This window comes from Arvicanthis niloticus, chromosome 2 (assembly GCF_011762505.2).
Source record: "Arvicanthis niloticus isolate mArvNil1 chromosome 2, mArvNil1.pat.X, whole genome shotgun sequence".
In the NCBI taxonomy this organism is placed as follows: Eukaryota; Metazoa; Chordata; class Mammalia; order Rodentia; family Muridae; genus Arvicanthis; species Arvicanthis niloticus.
The window spans coordinates 74,217,539-74,229,836 of record NC_047659.1 but is presented as its reverse complement, the minus strand read 5'-3'; the positions used below and the strand labels follow the sequence as shown (position 1 = coordinate 74,229,836).

General features: G+C 46.8%; 1 protein-coding gene across 5 annotated transcripts in view; it reads left to right on the top strand.

The window, feature by feature from the left end:
• Prr5l (proline rich 5 like) overlaps window positions 1–11,820 on the top strand; it is a 170,593-nt gene extending 158,773 nt beyond the window's left edge. For all 5 annotated transcript variants that reach the window (XM_076929330.1, XM_034495974.2, XM_076929329.1 and 2 more), the window contains 2 exons: window positions 260–386; window positions 8,746–11,820. In XM_076929330.1, the coding sequence (XP_076785445.1) occupies window positions 260–386; window positions 8,746–9,146 (528 nt within the window). In that variant the 3' untranslated portion in view covers window positions 9,147–11,820. The remainder of the gene's footprint in view (window positions 1–259; window positions 387–8,745) is intronic.
• The last annotated feature ends 478 nt before the right edge of the window (window positions 11,821–12,298 follow it).

The following is a 12,298-nucleotide window of genomic DNA, read 5'->3' as shown; positions in this document are numbered from 1 at the left end:
CCACCAGCTCCAAATCGTGCATTTCTCCTTTCTCCCATCTCCTGCCTCCTCTCCATGTCCTGTTCTGTCTCATTTTCATCTATTGGCTTGGCATGAGTGCCCAGTGCTGCTGACCTGTTCCCTTCGTTCTAACCACAGGGAGGCTGACTGTGGCCACACTGCCTTGTTCACAGAGGAGGGTCATTGGCAGGTGTTGACAGATGTCCACTGCCTTGACACTTTTCACTGACATTTATCTGTCTTGTGTGTTCATTTGTAGAGTGTTCACGAGCCCACAGGCCCAAGTGAGGGCTATTTGCAGCTGGAGGAGCTGGTGAAGCAAGTGGTATCTCCTTTCCTTGGCATCAGCGGGGATCGCAGCTGCTCAGGCCCAACATATTCACTGGGTAAGAAGCACTTAGCTCTGAAGTCTAGAGGCCTGGGGATAATGATACCTGTCATGAGGCATGAAGCACCAATTGTCTGCCCAGTGCTTTGTTCTAGTGAAGGCCAGTGTAAAATCTTGGTTTGTTAGTTACAGATGTTCTGAGGCCATGTGGCAAGCAACCCTGCCTCTCTACCAATCTCCCTCAGAGACTGGCCCCAACCTCTGTAGTAGTACCTGTTTCATCTACTCCTTTGACCAATAGCTTAGATCTTTCTCATTAGTTTTTCTGTATTGAATACCAGAAACTGTATTTTCTTATTATACCTGCCTTAGTTGGGCTTATTATTGCTATAATGAAACACCATGACCAAAAGCAACTTCAGGAGGAAAGGGATTATTTCACTCACAGCTCTATATAATAGCCCATTATCAAAAGCAATGAGGGCAGGAACTCAAACAGGACAGGAACCTGGAGACAGGAGCTGAGGAGAGAACATAGAGGAGAGCTATTTACTGACTTATTTCCCCCATGGCTTGCTCAGCCTGTTCTCACGTAGACTCCAGGACCACCAGCGCAGGGATACAGCCACACACAATGATCTGGCCTCTTCCCCTGTCAATCACTAATTAAGAAAATGTCATTCAGGCTTGCCTATAGCCAGATCTTATGGAAGCATTTTTTTTTCAATTAAGGTTACCTCCTCTCAGATGACTTGTGTCAAGTTGACATAAAACTAGCCAGCCCAACATACCTGTTACTCATTTGAGTGGAAACCCAGCCGTGATATTTCTTCCCTTGACAGTAGCCACCATGAAGCCACTATGTCACATTTACAGTCAGATCTTTCATCTACTGTCTCTACTCTTATTTATGTACGTATTACAAGGGTCTTTCACTGCAAGGGACAGGATTCTTGGATTTGGGAATAAATTCTGCCTGAGCCTCCTGTTTTGGTGCCTGTGATGGTACTGCAGTACCAGGCAGTATCTTAGTCTCTGTATAGAATCTAGAGGTGAATCAGATCTGTTTCTTCTCCCAGTGAGAGCACAGTCTAGACAGTCTCAGTAGAAACATCCAGTGTCATAATACATAGTAGCATAGTTCCCAACAAAAACATGGCCCTGTTAGAGACAGCCTCGTGAAAGACTGCCTAAGATGTAAGACCTTACAAAGTAATCGCTTGCTAGTTTCCATCTTCAGCTTCTGCACTGGGACCTGATGTCCAGCCATGCAGCAATACAGCAGGTATTTGAGCATGTTTGTTAGACTGGTGCAGGCTGCTGTACTCCAAAGCCAGGGCAGCATACAGCTGCAGAAGGATGCAGAGTAAGAAACATCACCTGGACCACACTTACTTGGGCCTCATCCTGCTGTCATGGATTTGTACTTGAGCTTCAAAGTCAAGGGGGCAAAGAACAGTTTCCAGAGAGCATGTTCCCCTGGGCCTCTTCGTGTAGAACGGTGAGCCTTCTAATGGCTGTTTTCCTGGCCCTGGTCCTGTTTCTCTGGAGATACTAGATTTACCACAGCAGCCAAAGATTGGAGGAGGCTGGCTCCATTCATACCTGACTCCCGGGTCTCACAGACTCATTCTCTGGTCTCTTCTTCACTCCCTTCACATAAATCTGAAAGCTATCGGAGGACAGTCTCCCACCCTCTGCCTCTTCCCTAAGCTGGATGTTGAATTGCCTAGGTCTCCACGGAGCCTACCTCCCGTATTACTGTCTGGGCTCATGTTGTTTCAGGAATCAGGACCCAGGGAGGTATCAGGATGCCAGCAGGTTAGTGGTGTTATGCCAAGAACTCCAACATAGTCAGGGCCTAATTCCAACATAGGAAAAGGAAAAAAAAAAAAAAAACAAAACAAAACTGTACTTCAATCCCCATAAGCTCTTAGTTGGAACAGATCCCTGTAAAAGATTAATGAGAAAACCAAACAAGTGTGTGGAAATACATGGTCTCACATGCAGGAGAGACATCCAAGGAACAAGTGGTTTTCAAATAGTTGGCTTTGAATTCCTGTTTATGTAATGTCTTTAACAACAAAGAATAATTTTGAGACAGGGTCTCATGTAGCCTATGCTGGCCTCAGCCCTATTATGTAGCCAAGGATGACCTTGAACCTCTGATCCTCCAGCTTGAATCTGCCTCTTCACTGCCTTTAGTTCACTAATCCTTCATGCTTTAAAATTATTTTATTGTTTTATGTGTATGGGTGGTTTGCCTATATGTGTGCACTTGTGTGTCTAGTTCCCGAAGAGGCCAGAAAAGGGCTTTGATTCCCCTGGAATGGGAGTTACAAGTGGTTCTGAGCCATCGTGTGCTGCTGTGAATCGAATCTGGGTTCTCTGGAAGAGCAGACAGTGCTCTTAACTGCTAACCCATCTCTTCAGCTCCCACTTCATGTCCTTAATCCCAGTACTCTGGAGGCAGAGGGAGGTGGAACTCTGAGTTCAAGGCCAGCCTGTTCTACAGAGTGAGTTCCAGGACAACCAGGACTACACAGAGAAACTCTGTCAGAATAGATTTGAGAATTCTAAGCTGCCCTGAACAGTCCACCATTCCTCATGCCCAAACTGTCAGCATTGAGGATGTGAGGTCATTAAGGGATAGTGGCATAGGTAATCCTGCTCCTCTGTTCCTTAGTCCAAGAGGTGTCCCAGGCCAGACATTTTATCCCAGACTTCTACATGTTAAAAGCTGAGGCGACCTTCCTTACCCTTTGAAGATAGAGACTTCTATAGCATTCATAGGCTGGAGAGATGGCTCAGTGGTTGAGAGCACTAGCTGCTCTTCCAAAAGTCCTGAGTTCTATTTCCAGCAACCACATGGTGGCCTACAACCATCTGTAATGGAATCCAATGCCCTGTTCTAGTGTGTGTGAAGACAGATCACTCATATACATAAAATAAGTATATTTGTGAAATAACATTCACTCAGTCTGGGACAGAGGGGTATTAAGACAATAATTGAGGTGTTAGAGAAATGGCTCAATGTTTACAAACATATTGCTCTTACAGAAGACCCAAGTCTAGTTTCTAGAACCCAATACAAGTCTCTGTAACTCCAGCTCCAGGGAGATTACAATACCTCTAACCCTGTGTGTAAGTAGGCACACATGGGTGCACATACCCGCACATAGACACACATACATACACATAACTTTTTATGAATGGACAATGAAAAAAATTTAAGAGTTGCATTAGGGTCATAAGATTGATCCTTTTAGTTGAGGCAGGGCTGTGCTGTGTCTCCCCTGAGACCAGGGCAGCACGAAATGCCAAGGCAGCTGGACCATCATCTGAAAAGGCGTTCAGCCAATGGCCATGCTGCACACTGCTGTCCAGACCTTGGCAGATGTGTATCGCCCAAGGAGGGTGGTGCTATCCCTACTCTTGGGGTGCCTGAGAAGTGCCCCAGCTTTGCAGGCAAGAAAGGTAGAGGTTTGCTGTTATGAAATATAAATTGTGATATAATGCCATAGAAGTAAGGGAGTACCTGGCAGGCTCCTGCCAAGGTGTCACCCTGGGAAATCATGCCATGTGACAGACCTAGGATAAAGAAAGCTTATTGGAGGAAACAGAAGGGAGAAGGTACCTAGAAAGGGGGTAGAGATGGGGAGTGGGCAGGGGGATAGAGAAGGGCAGAAAGAGAGAAAGAGAGGCTACCTGGAAACGTGGGAACAGAGGGAGAGGGAGAGGGAAAAGAAGGGTGGGAGAGAGGAGGAAGGAGTCTGGGGTAGTGAGCAGCTCTGTCATGCTGCCACACCTGGTTTGCTCCTGCACAGGTAGTAATGGCTGCCTGTGATGATGAAAGCTATTGTTAGACAACTTTTGGGTGGAACCTAGTGGATTTGTCTGTAAGCCAGTGTTTGCCCTGTATCCCTGCCGTATGCCCTGCATCTGGACTCTAGAGATGCTAAGGTAGTGTCTTGCACGACCTGTACTGGGACCAGGACCAGGAGTCTTGCTTTAGAACGATAAATGATCCTATCCAAGGCCCCAAATGGAGTGTGATTCTGTGTGTGTGTTAGTTCACATGTGTGTTCACACATGTGTGCAGGCCCTCCCCTCCAATGCCTCACCTTTTCTTTTCTTATTACAAGAGGACAATGAAAGTATCAGGTGAGGATAGCAGTGAAACTAAGAGAAAAGCAACAACAACACACACACACACACACACACACACACACACAGAGAGAGAGAGAGAGAGAGAGAGAGAGAGAGAGAGAGAGAGAGAGAGAGAGAGAGGAGGGTGGAGCCCAGGCCCAAGTGCTACCTTTCAAGTTACCCGAATTCCTGAGCTACTTGGGATTTTCTGAGGCTCTCAGGGCCCCTTCCCTGCAGCAAACATTCTGAGGCTGGATTTCTCCCCCTACAAAATCCCTCCCTATCCTCCACATCCTCACTCCTTTGTATACCTGGGGCCCTCTGCAGAGCCGACCCTGCAGCTGGACACTACCTTCTCTGCATGACAAAGGCCGAGTGGGCCTTTGCAGGTTCTGGACTAGAGCAGAAGCCCACAATGACAGGGGCATTCTGGGAGCCTAGAAGATCAAAGGCTTATTGGGGAGCCAGTCCCCAACAAAGGACTGCTCCACCCTGGCTTTGCCTCTCTAGGAGTCTGAAAGAAACTGCCATTGCTGGCTTTCACAGAAATTAATGCCTGTCTTTGTTGGGGACCTGTGAGGAAGGAATAAACCTTTCAAAAGAAAGTTAAGGAAGGTAAGGTGGTTGACCAGTCTCTCTGCAAAAGTGCCACAAGGAAAGCCCAGACTTTAGGTCTCAGGAGTTTCTAGGAAGACAATCTCAGTGAATCCCTCGGTGGGAGACTCCATTTCCCCAGGGGCCATTGTCCTACTATCCCTGTTACAAAGAAGAAAAGGGGAGAAGAAATTAAAAAAACAAACAAACAAAAAAAAAACCTGAGACCAAAAGTGGGAAGCTGCCTGTCAGCTCAGGTCTCAGCCTTCGGCTTGCAGTCTTCCTAAAGAGCCTAGTGGGATTGACTGATGGAGTCACCACCCTTCAGCTGACTTCTCTGAGGATTAGCTCTGGTGACTGGCAGCTCATCAAGGAAGCACTGTCTGCCAGCAAACTTGGCAAACCATGGGGTCCGTGTGATCTTGGCTCTGCCAGCAGCAAGTTGAGGACCAAAACATTCTTCCAGAGAGTGGAAGGCAGTGCTAACTGTTGGCCTCTCTTGCAAGTCCCTGCAGGGTGAGAGAGGAGGCTACACGGAAAGACTGTATAGCCTGCTGTTAGTTACCGACCTTCTTGGAGTGGCCCGGGGCTTGAACACAGCTCTGGCTTTCTTCTGGGAGAGAGCAGGAGGAAGAAAGAGCACTGAGGCTGTGCCATGTATTACAGACCCCTTGGGAGTAGCTTGTCCCCCACCCCCACCCCTTCCTTCAGGTGTGAGGATTACCTCCTAATATTTCCCTGGACCCAAACCCTTGTCATACCGTGTGATTTGTCTGTTCTCCCTCTAAACTGTGCAAGCCATGGGAGACATTCTTTTTTGTTCCCAGACCCTAGAGAGGTCTGTGTGTGTTGAATCTGTAAACCAGTCTCTAGTAGCACAGCTATCTGAAGTGCTCTTTCTTCATGACCTCTCTAGGGGCCATGAAGATGCTTCAGCCAGTAAAGTGCACACATGCACACACACACAATGCTGGTCCAGTCTCACTCTGGCTTTAATTCTCAGCTCTTGTCAGCCACAGCCAAAGTGGCCTTTTGTTAATTCACTGCCTGTAGAACCCTCCAAGCACTTGACTGCAGTGAATGATGGATGATGCCCAGGAAACCCTCAGAGACACCTCTCCTGGGCTCCTTCCAGCAAGTTGAGGCCCATGAAAAAAAATCCCTCAGCCAGAAAGACAGTGTGTCTCAGCTACCCACATTGAGTTTGCATTTCCTCAACTTCCCCTGTGTCCTCTCCAGGCCCAGCCTCTGCTCCAACTCTGTTCTCTTCCTGGACTGCCCACCCCGGCTAATCTGTCTGCCTAGGTTTTAGTCACATATACATTCTCAGTCTCTTACCAATGTTGGTGCATTCTGTATACCTCTTCCCCAATTAGAGGACATCCCCAACTCCTGGGATTGAGTCCTCACAGCTGAAATGGAAAAGCCCCTCTCTTTTCTCCAACTCTGTCTCTGCATACACACCACCTCGCAGATGGCTGCTTTCCCTCAGGTACAGAGACTGGCTTCTAGGATGTGTCCTCTGAAGGTGTTGGGCCCAGCTTTTTGCTAGGCTGATTGAAGATTTTCCTATAGACAACCCACAGTGCTAGGTTGTAAAAGTAGTATGAGAAATAAGTTTTTCCTAGGGGCGTCATTTGAAGGATGTTCCCTTAGCTAAGTCCTTGCTGCTGTGAAGTCACCTGGTGCTTCAGTTTTAGAAGTAGCCATTTTTATGATGTGAGAACATTATAGAAATGTGTTTCTCTGAGGGGACAAGTATTATGCATAAATTCCTCCTTCTTATTGTTCGTTGCCATTCCATATCTCGTTCCTTCTCCAGCACACCAGCCAGCTTCCTCTTGAGCACCCGAGGGATGTGGCGGTCCTTTTATTCTGAGTTCAGAAGGTCCTGGCTCAAGTCACTCTGAGTCCTGTTCCTCCACAGCCATCCCAGGAGCTCTGTATTTTTAGTAACTGCTGTCCCCAGCCCATGTCATCTTCACTTTCATCACTGTCATTTGCGCTTGTCCATCAAACCTTTTCTTTACTCTGATATTGTTTTCCCTTTTTTCCTGTGTCTCTGCACCCTCCCTGGCTTTTCTTGCTTGTGTCTCTGGCAGTAGCCCATGCTCCACCTCCTGCTAGGGCCCTTTGCTGAAGCACACCTCTCCTGTCCTCTCCACAGCCTCTCCCATGTGTCACAGATGCTTCTGTCTGGCACCGTAGGGCCCTCTGAGTACACACTTACACTCCTGGATGGCACAACTTCATCATTCCTGTATGTTGAGTTCCTGCAAGGCTGTGGCCCTAGGGCCCATCCAGTGCTCTAATTGTGTGACCGTGGGTAAATTCCTACTTCTTGGATACTCAGTTCTTTCCTCATTAAAGTAGACACTAATAATATCAATATGCTATGACTTAGATTTAGCTTTCAGCAAGAGTCCAGAATGCGTGCTAAGTATTTTTAATGTTTTATGGTCATGAGATTTGAACCTAGCTCATCATACATGCTAGTTAAATGCTCTACCATTGAGCTAAACCATTGGCCTTCTTTATGCTTTTTTATTTTGAGACAGAGTCTTACTTGCTCAGACTGGTCTTGAACTTGCTCTGTAGCCTAGGCAGGCCTTTAACTTGAGATCCTCCTGCCTCTGCCTCCTGAGTAGTTGGGGATAACAGCCTTGTACCACAAAGCCTTGTACCACATATGAAGCTTCAGCAGTTTCTAGAACACAATACTAAAAAAGCAGCAGTTGTAGACCAAAGGTTGACACTGCCAGTTTTCTTGAGTGGTGTCTACTTTATTCATAGAAACAGTCTCTCGGTTGAACCCAGAGCTCACTGATCAGGTAATCTAGCTAGGTAGCTTGCTCCAGGAATCTCCTGATTCTGCCTTCTGAGTACTGGAATGACAGGTATCCACCATACTCAACCTGGCATTTACATGACTTCTAATATCTGAACTCTGGTCCTTATCCCAGTGCATCAAGTGCTTATCCACCAGGCAGGCAGTCTCCCCAGTCCCTAGGTTTTTTCTTTGTTTGTTTGTTTGGTTTCTGTTTTGAGTTCCTTTGTTTTGGTTTTTAAAAAGAGTCCCTTACAGGCCTGGAATTTGCCAAGTGGGTAGCCTGGCTGGCCAGCCCATGCCAAGGTTTTGCCTGTCCCCACCTCCCCAGCTCTAGACTTACAAGCTCACACCACTGCAGCTGGCCTATTTGCTTGGTCCTGGGATCAGACTTAGGTCCTTGGACTTGCAATACAACCACTTTACCGACTGAGGCACCCTCCCCAGCCCTCCTGACATTGCAGACAGCACCTCCTGAAGAGCGTTCAGAAGCCCTGGCTAATGTGTATGTCTTATGAGAAGATGGTACAAATGGAATTAAAGGCCGATCCAGTCAAGCTCAGGCAGCACCAGGAAATAGGGTGAGGAAGCATTGCGTGTTCACTCCACCTAGGAAAGTTTCAGGTGAGCATTTACTGTAGGCTTCTGGTGGACCTGATACAGGATCTGGTGCAAACAGGTGCTGTTGTGACATTTAAATGGTCCTGTTCTCCATTTCATTCAGTAGGACTCCACCTAAAGCTGTTCACAGAGGCTGAGCTATTTCCTCCCTCTTCCAGGAGAAGCCTGTGGTCCCTGTCTGTTACCATTCCCCCAATCACAGCTTTTACTGCTTCTTCTCTTGCAGCCAGGAGGCATTCCAGGGTCCGGCCCAAGGTGACTGTCCTGAACTATGCCTCACTGATGACCACGGTTGGCCGGCCACTGAATGAGATGGTTTTGACCCCTCTAACAGAACAGGAAGGGGAGGCATACCTGGAGAAGTGTGGCAGTGTCCGGCGGCACACAGTGGCCAATGCCCACTCGGACATCCAGCTGCTGGCTATGGCCACCATGATGCACTCAGGGTTGGGGGAGGAGGCAGGCAGCGAGGACAAACACCTGCTCCTGCCACCCAGCTTCCCACCACCACACCGCCAGTGCTCCAGTGAGCCCAACATCCTCGACAGTCCTGATGAACTGGAACTAGAAGATGTAGCGAGTGGCAGCCAGGAGGACTCAGAGCTGAACTGTGCTTCCCTCAGCTGAGCCACCACCACCTCCAGGGACCGATTCCTACTTTGTAGCTAGGATGAAGACACCCTTCCTCCTCCGTGGATCACCAAGGGGCTCTTGCATTGGGCAGTATTGCCTTATTTCCTTTAGGGCACAAGCCATGTCTTCATGCCCTTGGGAAACACCTGTCGACCTCCCCACACTGGTGTCTGTGATCAGCTCCTCATGCCACTGTTCTCCTGACTTCCAGCCTTGCCCTTTTCACCTGGATCCTCATCTCTAGGTCTTCCCCATCCTATTGGACTGGCTAATGCTCCTAGTTATATAATGCTCTGACATTATAGCAGAAGGTTGGACTACCACACACAAGCATCTGAAATGTGCCAGCTTCTGCAGTTCCCATTATGATCTTATGAGACAGAAGCCAATGGTTGGAAAGAACAGTTAGAGGTTCTGTATAGCATGGAAGTCAACTGCAGCCCATATCACACATGGTCCTGGGAATGTGCCCTCTTCGTTTTAATTGCAGAGTTACTGGGAAATCATTCTCCTACTTGTGGGCGGGGATTCATCTCTTACGTATGTCCAGATGTCATGTGCTGTCTACATCACAGGCTTTGGCCTAGGAGAACCTACCAGGCTGGCATAGCCCTATCTTGCATTAAGCCTCTCAGCATTTCTGTCTCAGGCTTCTTCCCAGACTCTGGGAATGAACCTTCTCAGTCACTGGTGCCTTACTTTTGCTCCAGTTTCAGGAACCGATCACTTTTCTGTTGTGTGTATGAGAGGCTGGCTGACAGCAGCTGACCTAGACTGTACCTGGATTTCACTTGAATTTGTAAAATGTGTATTGCTCAAAAAAAAAAAAAAAAAGTTTGCAAATATTTGCACATAGGATCTTGCACTGTTATTTCCAGTGGCGTGTGTTTGCAGACTAAACACAAGTGGACCCCTTCAAAAGGCAATGGGATAAGCTCAGAACAAAAGGATCAGGAGTGGGCAGGACTCACATACCTCAGAGCTCTGGAGGAGCCGGGACTGTGTCTGGAATGGCCTGTGCTGTTAGTGTCTTGGCTTCTAGGGAAGGTTGTGCTGGGCTTAGGAAACTGCCTCTCGAGCAGGGAAGTGTGGTGACTGGACTGTGTCTCCTTTACAGCAGACAGAGATAGGGACATGGACACGCTTTCCTTGGAGGGATGTTTATTCCCTGAGATTACAGAAGTACCCAGAAGTGTCTGGGATCCCTGTCACATCTGTCTCATGTTATTATTTGAGGCAGCAGACTTTGTTACTATGCTAAGTCCTCACTGCTGCTTTCTCCAGGCTGGGGAAAGGAAACTTTGTCTACGCTGAGTCCCTGGCTTCTTCTTTATAGTTATCTGTTGGTCTCGATAATGGAAGCTCAGAAAAATATAGAAGGTGTCTCCTGACTCTGCTTGTGGTGTCTCCTGACTCTGCTTGTGGTGTCTGCTGGCCTTTCTGGATCTGCTGGTCAGCCTTTGAAATTTTTGTTGATGAAATGTCAATACATAAGGTGCCAACAGAAGGGGCACTTCAAGCTCTTCTAAGCCTCTATGGTGTCTCCCTCCTGGGCAAAGATCTGAAATCTGACTACAGCTGTGCTGTTGATGGGTTCTGCTTTAGAAATTGTATTTTAAAAAATGTTTTAAATTTGTCCTTCTAAGAGATAATGAAGAAAGAGAAATGTCTGCATGTGTGCACACACTGCTTATGCAGTTGCACACACGCTTGTACCCATACGTGTGCATACACACTCCACATACACAAAAAGAAATGTTCAGATTCTTTTGAGAATTTCAAACAAAAATTAATCTCTCTGTATGTGGTGTCTAAAGTCTACAAGTTGGGGGCTGGAGAAGTGGCTTGGTGTTCAAGAGCACTTGCTGCTCTCGCAGAAGGTCCAGAGATGTGATTTAGTTCCTAGAACATCAGACAGCTCACAACCACATGCCTATAACTCTAGTCCCAGAGATTCTGATGCTCTTTTCTATCCTCTGAGGACATCTACACACACACACACACACACACACACACACACACACACACACACACACACTATTTTTTTAAACTCCATAAGTTATTAACATATGTTAGCAGGCAAAGCATTCCAGTTTATTTGACTTAACTGATGGCTAGGTTCTTGTTAGTACACCAAGCACACACTTGAGATTATTTATTGATTGAGGCAAAGTAATTAGTCATGTTTGGGTTTGCTTTTTTCCATTGATAAGATTAACAATGCATGCTTTTTAAATGCCTTTTTCCTTATCTTCGATGTCTCTGTCAAGGACAGAAGTTGTCAGTTTAATAGATGCGCTCTTGTATTGGAAGTGTACAGGCTGTAGAACTTCATTGCTGCTGACTTTACACAGTTTACAAGTTTCTCTTTGGATAACCTCGTATTGTTACAAAAATGTCTGAGATCATACACATAAACATTTTAGGGATATTTGTGGGCATTTTAGCCATCAGGACTTTTGGAAGAGTGTCACCCATAGCAGTTTTAACCAAATTTCATTCTCCTGTTACCATGGAGACTCATCTTGCTGTTTAATGCAAGGATTTCCTTAAGCTGAATGTTAGTGACAGGGAATAATTCCAGATCTGGGCTCTGCGGGAAATCACAAACTAAACTCTTTTCCGATTGTCTGTTTTCAAATAGATACAATAAACATTGTTTATGTCATGGGTGCTGCTGTGTGGCGTGCTTCCAGTGTGTTTTGGCTGAATTTGCAAGCACAGTAAAGCTGGCTGTGGTGCCTCTGCCCTCAAAACTCCTCATACTCCCTGTGTGCTATCTGCTCCATTGTCCCATGGCCTCCTCTCCAGAGTCAGGCCCTTGGGTTCATTGGCCACCCTTGAACTGGTTAGGCTAGTTCTTTCATGGAAAAGCATCTCATCTGCAGATGAGATTAGAAAACACTAAAATAGCTCTTCTTTTAAAACACAGTCTTAAACTATCCTAAGCCCAGTGGTGGTGGCACAAGCCTTTGATTCAAGTAATTGGGAGGCAGAGGCAAGCAGATTTTTGTGAGTTGGAAGCCAGCCTTGTCTATACAGCAAGTTTCAGGACAGTCAAGGTTACACAAAAACCCTGTCTCAAAAACCTAAAACCAAACAGAAAGCTTGAAAGGGGGGGGGTTGAGAAAAAAATAAAACAAAAA